The sequence below is a fragment of the Fukomys damarensis genome, unplaced genomic scaffold (genome assembly GCF_012274545.1).
Source record: "Fukomys damarensis isolate Sample0158 unplaced genomic scaffold, DMR_v1.0_HiC HiC_scaffold_20, whole genome shotgun sequence".
Classification (NCBI taxonomy): domain Eukaryota; kingdom Metazoa; phylum Chordata; class Mammalia; order Rodentia; family Bathyergidae; genus Fukomys; species Fukomys damarensis.
The window spans coordinates 17,472,584-17,488,353 of NW_022900932.1; the positions used below are offsets into that span (position 1 = coordinate 17,472,584).

Below are 15,770 nucleotides of genomic sequence, written 5' to 3' on the forward strand. Positions count from 1 at the left end.
ATACATACATACATACATACATACATACACACACACACACATACATACATACAGATTCCAGGGTGTGGCCTGGAATTCAGATTCTAGAGGCCTTGAGTGGGAGACAGAACCAACCATTAAATTTTAGTACTCTGCCTTCTTTATACAAACCTAAAGAACTGAATGTTTAAGAGTAGTAAAACCAGGTATGGTGGTGCACACCTGTAATCGCAGTCGGGAGGCTGAGGCAGCTAGCCTAAGCAAGCTACACAGTGAGGTCCTTTCTAAAAAAGCAAATGAGTCTAGTGAAAAGGAAATGTGCGGGTTGTCTGTTAATAAGGTGCTGAAGAGGTATCAGCAAAGGAAATGGGGGAAAGAACAAAGAGATGGGAGAACAGAAGTGTGCAGAAATGTCAGATCCTACGGGAGCACCGAGGAGGAGGTGGGGCAGACAAAATTAGATAAGTTGCTTTATTTATTTATTTTTTTTATGTTTCATATATAATTTATGGACCTGTTTTGTTTTGTTTTTTTTGATAAGTTGCTTTAGATGAGGGTGCACTGGCGAGGTAACCCTGTGTGTATCTAACCCTGATACGTGCTCCAGAAGAGCGTTTATGCTATTCTCTTTCGAGAAAAAAAGTTTCAGTAGCACAGTGAGACCAGAGGCTGGGAGCAGGTGTTTAAGATAAGAATAACCAAAATTAAAAGGCCAGTGACAGGGTGAAGGGAGGGCCAGGGACAAGGGGAAAAAATGAGAACCAAGACCTGTCAGGTAAAGGTACAAGATCTCAATGATGAATGTGACTGTACTGTATACCTAAAATGTACCAATAAACTCAATGAGGAAAACAAAGGGCCAGTGGCAGATGGGCTGGGAAAATACTTCCAGCAGGTATAATGGGAATTCTTTTATTAAACAGTTTCTCTTAAGAAACGAGAATTCCTCTAAAGCCCGGTAGAACGATGATGAAGAGTGAATTGACCATCTGGAGGTGAGGATATAGACCTGGATAACAAATGGAGAAAAACTTTAGCCTTACTAGTGTCAGAAAAACAAGTTGCCTTTTTTCCTCCTATTTTTTTGTGGTACTGGCGATTGAGCCCAGGACCTTGCGCATGCTAGGAAAGCACTTTACTGCTAAGTTGCCCGTGTTGGCCTTGAATTTGGCGATCCTCCTGCTTCAGCCTCTCAAGTACTTGGGACAGTAAGTGTGCACCACCACATGGCATTCTCCTTCTGGTAGTCTTTGTAATTCTTTTCCTAAAGATATAATTCAAAATAGGGAAGAGCTGTATGCAGAAAGATGTTCAACATGAAATTATTTTCATAGCTATCACGAAACTTGAGACCGTTTCAAAAACTAGCATGGAATTGACTAGATAATTATGGGAAGTCCACTTCATAGATTATTACAAAGTGATTCATTTTCATGACTATGTAGTGACAGAAATGTTTTATATTAAGTAGAAATTTTAATGGGGAAGTGTTTTCTATTAAGTAAAAAGGATGGAATATAAAGAAATACGTTACGTTTTGTTTTTAAAATGTAGTGAGTTTGTAAATATTATTTAATCTATAATATGTGGACATAAAAACTAAAGACCACTGAAGTATTTATCATAACTTCACTGGATGATGAAACTTAGCTGGCCTCAAACTTTTGGCAATCCTCCTACCTTAGCCTCTCGAGTGCTAGTGTTCTAGGCATGCACCACCATGCCAGGCATAAAGACATTTTAAAATTGTATAAAGTAAAAGACAGAAGAGCAGTAAGAGTTTAGATGTTTTTTCTTTATGTTTTCCATTGTTTGCGATGTGTCTGGTCCTTTTAAACTCAGAAACAAGCATACAACAATTAATGATGTGATTGTGTGAAAGAACTGAGAAAAGGGAGTGAGCGCCCTAAGCAGAGTGTGACCCTTCTGGGCTCTTGGAATGGGTAGAGATCTGTGCTAGGAGGGGGTCTGTGAAGGTGCTCAGAGGTCCTGGGCTTTCTGCATCCTGTGTTCCTTCCTCCTGCTGAGCATCCATAGGCAGGTTTCCTGCTCTTCAGAAGCTCTCCGCAAATACTCAGAGCCCTCACCTGGCTTTGACTGGTAGTCATCTTGTGCTCTTGAATTTAAGGACTTTGGGTTCTGTTTAGATTTCTTTGAAGGTAGCATGCCAGTGACTTGGGCTGTGGAAAATAGAGAGTCACCTCCAAGGACAGGACTGAAGAGGCCACAAATGCTTGGCTCCAAGAGGCCCCTCATCTAGGACACCTTGGTGTTGTGTTAGTGCCAGGCCTGAAATGCCATCTTAAGCTTTAACGGAAAAAAATAGGAAGCAAACTAGAGAAAATGGTTATAGTTACTTTCTTAAGTATTATTTGAATATTTGTTGAAGTATTGGGGAAAATTAAGTATGGAACGGAGGCTTGAAGCCTTTTCTGGTGTAAAATTTTAAACCCATATATGTGGTTTTTATGTGAAAGTAAGACACGCTTCTTTAAAGTGATCTGGCATTTCAACAATGCTGCAGTGTGCTGCTTGAGCAGGAGCCCGGCTGTGTGCCCAGAAAGGACAGAGAGGAGCTCAAGATGTGCACTAGCCTGGGAAACAGCCTTGGAGTAGAAAAGGGTGAGCTCGAGATACCCTTCGGGACAGTTGAGGAAGGAGAGAGCCAGCTAGGAGGAGGCTGCCTGCATTTCCCCATGATGTTGAAGCAGACAGCTGAAGGTCTGCTTTAAGGTGAGGGGCAGGTGAAAATGACTGCAGTGGCCTTGACAGCCAGCCCGTGAAAACGAGGAGAAGCAAGACTGAACCTGCATGGTGCCCTGCGATTTCTCACTGGGGCGACTCAGTGCCCATTAGAAACCTAGATGCTGCTGTAGCCTTGAAGGGGTGGGGAGCAGCACATACTGTTGACCTTCTGCGAACTGTAAGGCATTTTGGTAGGTACTGTGGAGTTAACAGGAATATATAACAAACACACGGACCTTCCTTCAGAGTGTTGGCACTCTGGGTAAAAGGATAAGGAGATAGGAAGGAAGATAGGTATGAATATAAGGCAACAACCTCTTTTTTTTTTTTTTTTTTTTTAAAGACAAGGTGTCACTCTGTAATTCAGGCTGGCTTTGAACCCACCATGTATCCCAGACTGGCCTCAAAGTTGTGATCCTACCTCAGCCTCCCGACTGCTGGGATTACAGGGATGTGCCACCATGCCTAGCTAACACCCTCTTCTCATATTTGAGCACATTCAAAAGGCCAGTGCAAGGCTGGGGATTTAGCTCAGTGATTCTACCGCCTGCCCTGAAAGCACAAGGACATGAGTTCAATCCCTGGTACCAAAAAAAAAAAGGCCAGCACGAAAGAAGCCGGATATTACTTACGTTTTTTCTTTAGATCAAATTCTAAACTTTGGACTATTCTTTTAAACTCTGTAGCCCTCTTCTTTTGATTATGATACATCCTCCAAAATACTTTGAAAATGGCATCTTAGCCCCCAGAGGGCAGAAATAATTTATCAGAGGTGCTACTGTGTCCAGAACAGCCTTGGGTATTTGCTGATGTTGGTAAATGCACGTACAAAAGTCAACAGGGCTGAGGGTGTAGCTCAGTAGTAGAGCATTTTCCCAGCATGTGTGAGGTCCAGAATTCAATCCACAGTACCACAAAAAGCAAAAGCAAAAGTTGAACAGACAGACATGTTCTAAGAGAACTTCTGTCTCCCAGTGGGGTGATTATAACATTCATAATTTCCCCTTCACCTTTAGACAGAGCCCTTTGAGGTATATTTGTAGTGTGCCGTGTGGTCTTTATTTTGATGCTCGTTTCACATCTGGACATAATATCCATGAGCATCTAGTGAGGCTAAGAAATCAATGCTTTCAACATTTCCCATGTCTTACATGTCTGCATCTTTATGAGCACTGCACATTTAAAATCACCAGCCTACTGGTAAAACATCTCCTTTTCCCGGTAATCACAAAATACATCTAAACAGTCAGATCTTTCAGACAAACATGGCCAAACCAACAAAGAAGATGCCAAAATTTAACTGAGAGAATTTTCAGAAACCTGGACATCTTTATCTAAACAGCAGTTTAGGTGTACAGCAAGTTCTGGGTTGAGAAATCGTATGTGACTGAAGCCAAGGAAGTCTGTAGAAGCTTTCACTACTTACCTGGTAGCTGCTCACTCAAATTAGAGACAGACTTAGCCGTGAGAGAAAGTAAATGCCCTCTGAGTGGCATTAACCTTGTAAACCAAACCTGTAAATTGGCAGCAGCCAGATGTTGCCCTCGCAGACTTGTAACTTAATCTCCTTAAGAAGCTTTCTGTGAGCAAGTCTGAGACTCTTCAGAATACACTAAATCTGTGTTTGTGACCCTGACAGTTCTTCCTGCCAGGGTCTGGGGTGGGTGTGCCTGTCGTTCTCCGTGCTGTGTGGATCTCTCTAGTGCTGGACTTCTTCTACTCTTTTCTCCCACAATGCAGAGCCCACGCTGGGGCACTAACCTGCAGTGTCTCTGTGCTTCTCTTCTTACCTCCTCTTTCCCCTTCTCTTTCCCTTTTGCTGTGGTGTGTCCAGAAAAGGAAGTCGAGCTCCAGCGTGCACCTAATGGTGAGCTTTGCCTGCCCACCCATCCGCCCACCTCATGCTGCCTGTGCTCTCCTGCCAGCCGCGCAGACCCATTCTGCCATGTGCACGCGCTTCACTCATCCTCACTGCATGTCTGTGCTGTGTGGGCAGGTGTGGCCTGTCCTGCCAGGCCAGGGCCACTGCCCAAGGTCACCTAGTGGCCTCACACATGGGCTTGGAAGTTGTGCAGCGGCACCCCCTGCTGTTGAGGTTGGACGGCTCCTCACAGCCCAGGGCAGGGAGTGAAGCTGGCAGGGACTTGCAGGTGGCAAACTCTGGAAAAGCCTCACTGTCACTCAGGCAGCGAGGCCTTGCTCACTCGAAGTGTTCAGCTGCCACACGCAGACCTATAGCCTGTGGGCAGCTGTGTGGTGGGCAGAGGGGTGGACTGTAGGCTCTGGCTCCGAGCCTTACTCACCTGGCTTTTCCCATGGGCAACTCCCCTACTTGGGCAGGGCCCAGTGTTCATCCTGTACACCCAGCCTCTGGGAACAGCTGACAGACTGCAGTGCGTATGTCTTCCTCACAGGACCCAAGGCACCAAGGGGAATTCAGCAGTCTGAGTCATTATGAAACTATCCATTAAAAATCAAAGGTGGGGTTATTTGGGTTTCTCCCTGGGGCTCCGCAGGTTTTATAGGCACCTTAGAGTCCTTGTCCCCGGCAAAAGTCTTGGTATCAGCTGGGCTTTGTGAACAGGGCAGCCTTTATCTGTCAGCCCTGAACAGGAGGTAAGCGTCAGCTGCTGAAGTAGGAGGGCTATGCTCTCCTGGTGGATTGGACAAAACAGCTCACAGGGGTTTGGGCCCCCATGCCGGACCCTGCAGGGACTCTTCCTTCCAGCCCGCAGAGAGTCCATCAGCATCCTGCAGCACTTGGCGCTTAAGGTTCCAGGCGTAGCCCTGAGTTTGGCGGGGATGGTCCAGGAGACCTCCAGGCAAGATGTAGAGCAGTCTGGATTCCTTCTGTGTGTGTCCTAGTGTAGAAGGAGCACATTCTAGCTCTTAACATGTCCTCATTCTGCCCTGCGCAGGGGCAGCAGCCACACATTTTTGTCTCTACCTGTTGAAGAACTTGCAGGCATCAGGCTGCTCAGGGGAGACTCCCCTGGGACACCCAGTGAGACTGAATACTCTGGTTGGGGAATCATAAGAGGCAGAGAGCATTGATAATGGCTCCTTGCCCTGGAGATTGGCCTCCTTTCTTCCTCTCCAGCCTTCCCACTTCCCTCCCTGGCTCTGCTATTCTGTGATGTTCTGAAAGGCAAGGAGATGTCCCTGGTGGTGGAGCTGCTGTTAGGAATGCTGGCCTGTCTGCCACAGCCTGCTGTTTCCTGGGGATTGGATTCTGGGCCATGGCCACGGCCCCCACCGAGATTTACCTGCCCGTCTTTGGAGCTCTGCCCTCATTTGCACCTGATCAAGTCCAAGATTTATTGAGCAGAAGAAGGTCATAGCCCTGCCTTAGCCCTGCCTCTGCTCCCTGGGGCCCACGGATATATTTCATACCCAAAGTTGAATTCTCTCCCTTTCCTCTCTGATACCTTCCCCTAGGTCAGGTATTCTTGCTCTTCCTCTTCTCTTTAGATCAGGCTTCAAGCTGGTATTTTAAGGGAAGGAAATGTCAATGCCTGGTAAAAGGGCAGCAAGACATTGCCCACAGAGAGGGGAGCCAGAGTTTCTAAATTTTGTTGTTTCCTTATAAAGCACTATCTTTTTCACCTGTAAAGTGGGGAGAAGAGCCTGAATTTCTTTGGTCAGGTTTGATTGTGTAATGATATGACACCTGGAATAAGCAGAGATTTCTAGAGAAATGCTTTAAAACAAGTCTTTGTCTGGTCCCATCTTGAGGATGCCTCTAAGAGCTAGATAGCTAGGTCTCTGGGGCCTTCCAAATACTCCCTTACTCTGATCATCTCTCCAACTATGGCTTCCATCTGCATAGTGTTCTGGTGGCCACCCAGGCCTAGCTTCTCCAGGCCAGGCCAGGGGACAAGGGAGGTCTGGGAGTTGAACCTGAGTGGCTTTGATGACTCAGGAGGAACTAAACCATCTGTTTTCTTGTCTCAGCCACAGAGCAACAACAAAAACAGTCTCGTAAGCCCAGCCCAAGAGCCTGCGTCCTTGCAGACGGCCATGGTACCTCCTGACTACAGCTTCTCTGCCTCTGCCCCTGGCTGCCTCCTGTGCCTTCCCTCTTCTTGCCCTCCCCTGCAGGACTCCTTAGCCTCTTTCCTCTTCTGACCCTGTAGAGCAGGCTGCTCTGTGTGCTGCCCTGTAGGTACTTTGCCCTTCATTGTCCCGCTTGACCATGCTCTGTCCTGCATGGCAGAACTGCTCGCTGTTCCTGCTCCTTTTGCTGTTGTGGGGGAAGTGTGATCAGGGCTCTCAGCCAAAACTCCCAGGCCCAGCTGGGCCCCCTAATGGGTCTGCTTGGGGGCTTGGAAAATGAGTTGCTTATTAAAGAAGAGGGTAGGATCTTTCTTGGGACTTGTACATCAGTTCCTTGTAGAGGAGGCCTTGTTGGCTTGGCCTTTTCTTTGCAGTGGCAAAAACTAGAAGCAGGGCTGGGCTCCTCTATGCCTAGGTGCTGAGGTCTCTGGGAGTCTAGAGATCTCCGTCTGAGTTCTCTCAGCTTCTCTAAGGGGTGCCGTTTCTGAGAGCTCCCTCTGCTAAGTAGAGTGGCTAACTAGCAAATTAGCAGGGGGAAACTGGGGGAGAGGAAGGCTGATCGTGCCTGCAGTGACCTTGGCTTCCTGCAGACTCTTAAGGACCACCTGGAGAAGGCAGGAGGTAGGAGAAGTGGGCAGCTCGCACGGTTCAGCTTGCTGAGAGGACATCCTGAGTCTTTCTGGGAGACCTTAGGGTTCTGCTCCCCCTGTGTCTCTGCCTCCTGTGTACCCCTTGGTGAACATTGTTGGCAGGACCTTGCCCGTGCTCTGAGTCCCACAGCTTCTCTGTGTACTTGATTTATGGGACCTCTCTCCAGAAAGAACCTTCAGAAGTAGTAAGGATCAGGGACAGAGGCTCCTGGTGTCCCAGGTACCTGCTTCTGCCAGGCTGCTGCTTCTTAGCACCCAGTGATAGTGCCTAAGTTCTGGGCTTCCCAGCTACCCGAGACCCACTTGAGCCAGAATTTGTCCCATGGGGAAGGCTGGTGGCCTGGCTTCAGTGGTCATCATAGGGTCTCTGGGGTGTATTTGGGTGATGGTGGGATCCTTCAGGGAAGAGCTGTAGGTCTGGCTCCAAATCAGGAGGGTTATTTTATCTTCTCTCACAGGAACCACAAACCACCGTGGTACACAATGCTACAGATGGGATCAAGGTGAGTGAGCGGCTCTTGACCAGTCCCCTGCTCTCTGGAATAGCGGGAGGGAAGTGGGATGGGTCTGAGCCCTGCAGATGGGCACCTGCACGCTGCTTCCTGAGGCTGGGTGTTTGCCAAGGTCAGGCTGGTCTGGGTCCTGTTCTTGAAACCCTGGGAAAATCACTTAATCATTCTGTACCTCTCTTTTCCTATCTGTAAATTGGGGGTGAAAAATAATGGAATCTTCCCCTTGAGTTGTGAAGTTTAGTGAGATAGATGTTAGTTTTTTAAAAAAAGGCAAGGATATAACCAGACCTCCATTGTGCCATGCCCCCGCATACTCTGTGTTTTCACTAACATTGGTAAATATATGAGCCCACCAAGCACCACCCATGACTTTGGTTTACAGAGATGACATTACAAATTGGGGAAGGGGAATAATAAATCAGTAATCAAGATAAAATCCAGTAGTGATAAGTGCTCTGAGAAAAGTGGCCCAAAGTAAAGAGACAGTGAATAGGGCCTTTAATTAAATGGTCAGGGAATGGGTTCTCAGGCGTGGATGCAGATCTAGAAACTCAGTGGCAGCAGGAGGGAGGCAGCCAGGTAGGCTGTGAGTCCTGGTGCTCTAGACAGAGTCTGCAAGTGCCGAGGCCTGGCCTGTGGAAGGGCTTCAGAGTCAAGATCAGCAGATGAGATGAGCAAGGGTCAGAGAGTCAGGAGGGTGGTGCTGGTGGAAAAGCAGGCAAGGCCTGTAGTGGCTTTTGCACCTTTATTCTAGCACAAGAAGCTATTAGGGTTTTTTTTGTTTGTTTCATTTTTTTTGGGTACCAGGGATTGAACTCGGGATCTTTCGTTTGCAAGGCAGGCAGCGGAACCACTGAGCTAAATCCCTGGCCCAAGAAGATAATAGTTTTTAGCAGGGGAGTAACATAAATATGCCCTGTAAAAGATGTGTGTGGCCACTTTTGGGGTAAGAACTTGAGGGAGAAGGCAAGAGAAGCAGACGGGAGACCTGGGAGCTGCTGTAGTGGTTCAGGTGTGAGTTGTTGGCTATTCGGACTCAGGCTGTAGCCATGCATTAGAAGAGAAGAAAGGAGACATGGGATTTATTTTGGAGCCAGAACCAAAAGATTTTATTTTAGGTTGGTTGATTAGAACATAAGGGAAAGAGGACCAGGGATTTAGCTCAGTGGTTCTGGCGTCTGCCTCGCAAGCTCAAGGACCCTAGTTTGATCCGTGGTACCAAATCTGTATATATTTGGGGAAAAGAGAGAGAAGAATCAAGGATGACTGCAGGTTTTCATCTGTTGAGTAACTGGGTAGATAAGGTAATTTACCGAGTTGGGGAAGAGTAGGACAGGCATTTGAGAGCCCAGAGTTTTATAAGTCAGGAAGCAAGAAGCTTCTATGATTCCTCACGGCACCTCGCATGGTAGCCCATGCTCTGCTTTTGTTTTGCTTGTTCCTTTGAGTTTCCAAGCTTTGAGTGTATAGAACATGTTCTTTTGGCCCACAGGGCTCCACGGAGAGCTGCAACACTACTACAGAAGACGAGGACCTCAAAGGTAGGTGCTGGTCCTTGGAGGGGAAAGGACCCCAGCGGTGGTGACTCAGGTACCTCAGCTCTGATGGGGCACATGCCTTGTCTGTCTCAAGAACAGGGCTTGGTGGATGCTCATACCCAGAAGAGGTTTTGGCAAGAAAATGGCTTTCTGGGCCAGGGATGTAGCTCAGTGGTACTGCGCCTGCCTGGCAAGTGCAAGGTCCTGAGTTCAATTCCCCACACACACACATTAAAAAAAAACTTCTTTCCATGAGCCAAGATAGAAGGCTCCTGTCTGGTGTTGCTGGGCTGGACAAAAGTCCTTTCTTATTTGACCTAAGTCTAGATTAGCTAAATAGTTCTTCCTGGGGCCAGGGCTCAGCATTCCTGTTACTAACAATTATGTGGTATCCAACAACAGGGGCATCTTGGGTCCCTTGCAGAAGCAGGGCACCCAGTCGTCCTGGTTTTCCCTGGGAGATTTCCTAGAATGTGACACCATCAGTTTTACGACTAGGATAAGGACTGAAAGTATATAGCTCAGTGGTAGAGCATTTGATTGCATATTCAATCCTCAGCAGCACATAAAAAAAGTTGAGAAAAAGAGAAAAGAATAAAGGGAAGGAGAGGGAGGATAAGAAAAGAAGAAAAAAGAAAGAAAAGACAAGACCAAGGTGGTCTCAGGCCCACTGGGATGAGTTGGTTGCTCTAGTCCCGAGATTTGGCCATAGATGATGGAGTTGGAACTGATCTGATGTCTGTGACCCCACATTCAGCTGTGTCTTGGTGGGCCACGAGGACTGCCAGCCCAGGCTTGAGGCTGGCTAGAGTGTCGTGGGGTGTGGGAAGAACGCAGGCCTGACCAGTGGGATCCTCTGTCCTCTTCTTTGAGTTAGCCTCCTGGAATCGCTCCCTTTGCCTTCAGAAAGTTACCTTGAGCCAGGCGTCACAGAAAATGGAGGATGTTGAAGGGCCAGAAATGAGAGACATTGTCCATGGGCAGTAAGAGGCACCCAAACTTTTGGAAATTTTTTTTAAAAAATCAAAAGTAGAAACATACAGGGCTAGGGATTTAGCTCAGTGGTTCCGGCACCTGCTTTGCAAGTGCAGGGACCTGAGTTCAATTCCCGGTGCCAAAAAAAAGTAGAAACATACAGTGAGAATGAATACTACCACCAGGGTTGCTGGGAGTCAGGTCAGATTAGTTCAATTGTGGCGCTGCTGGCGAAGTAGAAGGTGCCCTTCATGTTGGGCTCTTGACCTTGTGGCCCTTGAATGTGTTCCCGGGAGCAGGGGTCCCTGTACAGGCTGTTTAAGGCTCGCCTGGAAGCCATATGCCCGGGTCAGTGCACCTTCCTGGTGCTTCTGACTGGGAGGCCTCTGGCAGAGGTGGCGGAATGGGGTGTGGTCCGGTGTCCACAGCAGCCTGAAGTGTCACCTTGCCCTGGCTCTGCAGCGCCCCGGGCTCGGGTCCTGTCCGGCTTGCTCGCTCACCTGCCTTGTTCTGTTTGTTTTGGCTGCTCTGCCTTGCCCTGCCCTGCCCTGGCTGGCTAGCTGCCCCGCTCCGCACTGGGAATGGCAGCTCGGTGCCTGAAGGACGGAGCTCCTGGGACAGAACAGCCCCCTCTGCAGGCATGCAGCCCCAGCCTTCTCTCTGCTCCTCAGCCAGTAAGTGTGAGGGAGGCACATTCTGGCTTCCAACTCCCTGGCTCGTCCTGAAGCCCCTCAGGGACCCCACCCCCAGAGCTGTCAGCCCAACCCAACTGCACATCTTCAGGAGTACAGCCTTTGCTGGGGTGGGGAACCAGCTGGAGACACCATTAATGCCAGACGGGGTCCCTGAGTCTGGGGCCAGAGAAATACCTTGAGAGTGGGTGGAAGGACATGGCATGGAGGGAGGGGGTAGAAAGCACTGGGGTGTACAGTGGGCCTGGCCTTGGCAGCAGCCAGGAAAAAGGGCAGAGGCAGAAGCCAGGTCTTCGGGGGTCCGTGGTGAAATTGCAGTAGCTGGGGAACTGTGTTGGGGTAGGTTTTCCTGAGGCTCCACCTCATGTCACATTCAAAACAAGGGGCTCAGGGTGAGACAGATCTGAGATTAAATCCCAGCCATGCAACCTTCAGAAGCATGGAAGTAGCTTGGCTTCTCAAAACTTCAGTTTTCTTTCTGGTAGTGGGGTGGGGTCTACATCAAATCTTGTGAAAAATAAGTGATAGGGAGGATCTTGAAACAGTGCCTCAGTTTTTGGTACTTACAGTTATACTTCTGTCTGTACTGGAGGATGCCTCTGCTTCTCTTCCTCCCACATCTCTCTATGTAGTTTCTGAACTCGATCCTTTTTACCCACGGGGCCCCACTCAGGTCCTCTAGATGGGTTTGGTGGGTTGGAGTAAGATTGTGTTGTGTGGACATACCTGCTTGCTTCTTCAGAAAAGAAGTGGAGTTTATTGCCGGTTCTCCTAACCGGCTGCTTGTTCCCCTTGCACCCCTGGACCAGTGGTGGGGGCACTTCTGGCTGTGCTACCCGCTCCCAGCTGGGACCCTTGGCTGTACTAGCCCAGCTGTGCCATGCTGGTGCTGTCCTGATGCTTGCATTTGTCTTGTAGCCTTTTGCTCCTGTGAGGAAAGGTTTGTGGCCTAGGCCAGTCCAGGGGGTCCAGGTTAGCCCGAGCTTGGTTAAAGCCCTCCCTTACCTAGGTGACACCCCTGCTAATAGTGGCACTCCCAGTAGCTGAGCTGCCCATGACAGCGGGATGTCACCAGCTGTCCCTTGGCTTGAGAAGGGATGGGAGTCTCTGAGGGAATCAAGTGCCTGTCTGTCTGAGCTTTGCCTGGGTTTCCCTGAGGGACACATCCTGACATGAGAGCTGGTGTGATTTATAGCTTTTCCAAGGCTTGTCCAGGGTAAATGGAGCCTCTGACAAGAGGCTGTCAGGATTTTTCACAGTTCCAAGATCCCTTATCCCGGCCAAGCCTGTGGAAGAGACTAAGTAGGGCAAAGAGAATTCAGCGTCCATCCTAGGGCTCTATTCATTGTTTTGGAGCCCTCATCCCTAACTAGATTATGCCCTCAGGCTGCCTGTTGCCCAAGGATGGGTTCTGGACCCTGACTGAGGGCTCAGAGTAAGGGTAGCATTTGAGATCCACAGCCCCTTGAGGGTGAGAGAAAGCGGGGACAGAGTGGAAACTGTTGTGTTGGGAGGTGCTTCTCGGGCTGGACTGCTGGGGGTCAGTTACACAGACTGGTAGAGCATTCATGGTGTTCAGCTATTAAAGAGAAGTGTTTTCTGTGACCTTGTTGATGGAGAGGGAAGGTAAAGGCCAGAAAACTGTAACTAATGAGTGGGCTCTGAGAGGAGGTGGTCATTGACCACCACAGAGGATATAGAGGGAGAGGTAGGCTTGCTCCTTCTGCAGAAGGCCTTAAAGGCAGAGAAGAGGGATGTCTTTGACAAAGGGATCACAGGGAACACCCTAAGGGATTGAACAGGGCTCTCTGTCATGTAAGACGTTGCCCAGCAGGTAAATTGGTGGATTTTTTTTTTTCCTCTGCAGTGCGAAAACAGGAGATAATTAAGATCACAGAACAGCTGATTGAAGCCATCAACAATGGGGACTTTGAGGCATACACGTGAGTAGAGATCCATTCCTTGAGACATAGGTCATCCCTCAAGGCCTTCTCTGGTCCCAGAAAAGCAGCTGGGACTGTGAGGAAAGGGTGAGTTGGGCTTAGGCAATGTTTGAGTTAAACTAGAACCTCTTCGGCTAGGAGCCCTTTCAGGCAGATGACCTGAGACTGAGCCCAGAAGCATGGCCCATACCCACCCTGCTGCTGTGGGGCAGATTCCACTGATGAGGAAGACTTGTAACTCCTATGCCTGACAACCTCTTTGTTTGTTTGTTTTGTTTGTTTGTTTGTTTTCCTTTCTTTCCTGCAGGAAGATTTGTGACCCAGGCCTCACTTCATTTGAACCTGAGGCCCTTGGTAACCTCGTGGAGGGGATGGATTTCCATAAGTTTTACTTTGAGAATCGTGAGTGGGTTCGTGCTGCTGATATACTCCTGCCTGCCCCTTCGCCCCTTTGTCTTTGTCCTAGCTTCCCTTCTCCTTGCCTCTGTTGCCCTTGTGCTCATTTGACCTTCCTGCCGCATCCTGCTCTGTATGCTTCCCTCGCTGTGCCCTGCTGGTCTTGTACTCTGCAGCTTAACTGCCAGAGCCCCAGACACCCATTCGTCCTGCAGCTGCCTCAGGGCAGTGCTGGTCACCACGTCAGAGTCCCTGTATTTCTTTAAGCCTCACCTCTTTTCAGGTCAGATTGCAAAACCCCTGAGATTAGGTTGAGGATCTCAGCAAGTAGTCTGTGTCTGCAGGTTTGATAACAGAGGAAATTAAAAACAGGATAAGAATGTAAGCAACAGGGAACTGGTGGTGATTTGTGATACAGAAGGCTGTGGCTAGGATCCCCTTGAATGTCGGGGGAGGCAGGCGTAGGCACTCTGTTCTGGGGTGGGAGCTTCTGCTCTGGATAAAGACCCAGGGGATAAGTAGCTGAACCCTGAACTGCTCCTGTCTTTCTCCACTATCTGAGACTCTGCCCCATTTGCTGCTCCTCTTGTCTACTTTACCCTGGGCCTTTTCCCATTCTTCCCTGAGTTTGATTTTGTTGTTCCATATCTCCACTGTCTTAAGTTTAACCCTTAGCAGTCTAAGTAATTTCTTTTTGCCAAAAGCAATTCCAGAGTTTGTTAGTTTTAAGGAGGGTCTCCTGCAGTTCCTGTGTAACATTGGAGTTGAGCTAAAATGAGAATCCAATAAAATTGCCGCAGCCTGCACAGCATGTACTGATAATGGCAGTCTGACTTCCATTACGTTTCCCCTGGGGGATCCTGGGAGATATTCTTTACTGGATGTTTTGGTGACTTTAATTTTGATGCCTTTTCTTTTTAAGTCACAAATCAGATTTTAATGTTTTGAGTTCATAATTTTGTTCTATAAGCCCTAGGTAGGTAGGAGCTAACTTTGTGAAATCTAAACATCAGCCTAACGGAGTGGAAAGACTATAGGCCTAGGTGTGGTGATACAATCCAGAGGCTGAGGCAGGAGGCAGGATATCCACAAGTTTAAGACCGTCCTGACTACACAGTGAGTTCAAGGCCACCCTGAACTATGGAGACTGTCTCAAAACAAAAGAAAAAGAAAGATCTAGCTGGGTATGGTGGCACACGCTTGTCATCCCAGTACTCAGGAGACTGCAGCAGGAGGATTGTTGTGAGTTCAAGACCAGCCTGAACTACAAAGACCCTGTTTTAAATAAAAGGAAAGATCATAGGCTTTTCTTAGAGTAATGTGGTCCTGAGTTTAAATGTATGTTTTGTACAGTTTACTTAATCTCTTCAGGACTCTTTCCTTCTTAAATTGAAAATAACATCAACAAAGAAATACAACACATGCATGTAAAACCCTCAGCCCAATCAGTGCCTGACTAAAAGGCTAGCTGCTCTTGTCCTCATCACATTTCTCTTCCCTTTGGATCACTGAGACTAATGTACTGGGGTACCCTGACCTCTAGAAGGGTGTATGAGGGGGTGGGAGTGCAGATTCTGGGGATGGTTTGCTGGAGGGAGTCTGAAGTGCAGGCTGGGAGGAAAATGCAGGCACCAACCTGACACCCTCCTACCTCCCCCTGCAGTCCTGTCCAAGAACAGCAAACCCATCCATACCACCATCCTAAATCCACACGTCCATGTGATCGGGGAGGACGCAGCTTGCATCGCCTACATCCGGCTCACCCAGTACATCGACGGGCAGGGTCGGCCTCGCACCAGCCAGTCAGAGGAGACTCGGGTCTGGCACCGCCGGGATGGCAAGTGGCTCAATGTCCACTATCACTGCTCAGGGGCCCCTGCCGCACCGCTGCAGTGAGCTCAGCCACAGGTGCACCTGGTGGGGGAGGAATGGTTGGGCGGGGCTGGCACAGGTGAGGTCAGAGAAGGAAGAGAAGGCTAGAAGATGGCACTCGAGCAGGACATGTGGGTCATCCCAGGGAGGTGGCAGAGGCTGGGCAGTATGCTTGTAAGTTAGGCTCTAAAACCAGTAAGGCTTGGGTCTGGCTCCAGAACTCAAATTGGGTGTGCACAGGTGGGGTACTTTCCCTCCGTAAACCTCAGATTGCTTAGCCATTATAAAGAATGGCGCGCAGGGCTGGGAATTTAGCTCAGTGGTGCCATCACCTGCCTCACAAGTGCAAAGACCCAAGTTCGATCCCTGGTAGCAAAAAAAAAAGGACAGACAGCAAGGGAAGGGAGGATTT

The 15,770-nt window shown here is 48.7% G+C and overlaps 1 protein-coding gene across 7 annotated transcripts in view; it reads left to right on the top strand.

Moving 5' to 3' along the window:
* The window catches only part of Camk2g (calcium/calmodulin dependent protein kinase II gamma), a 40,777-nt gene that overhangs the window by 24,332 nt on the left and 675 nt on the right, over positions 1 to 15,770 (top strand). The window contains exons 13-20 of one of the 7 annotated variants that reach the window (XM_033766518.1): positions 4,559 to 4,591; positions 6,679 to 6,747; positions 7,889 to 7,933; positions 9,435 to 9,483; positions 11,016 to 11,129; positions 13,015 to 13,090; positions 13,398 to 13,492; positions 15,150 to 15,394. In XM_033766518.1, coding sequence (XP_033622409.1) covers positions 4,559 to 4,591; positions 6,679 to 6,747; positions 7,889 to 7,933; positions 9,435 to 9,483; positions 11,016 to 11,129; positions 13,015 to 13,090; positions 13,398 to 13,492; positions 15,150 to 15,382 — 714 coding nt within the window. In that variant the 3' untranslated portion in view covers positions 15,383 to 15,394. The remainder of the gene's footprint in view (positions 1 to 4,558; positions 4,592 to 6,678; positions 6,748 to 7,888; positions 7,934 to 9,434; positions 9,484 to 11,015; positions 11,130 to 13,014; positions 13,091 to 13,397; positions 13,493 to 15,149; positions 15,395 to 15,770) is intronic. The other 6 variants (XM_033766520.1, XM_033766519.1, XM_033766522.1 and 3 more) reach the window with 6 other exon arrangements.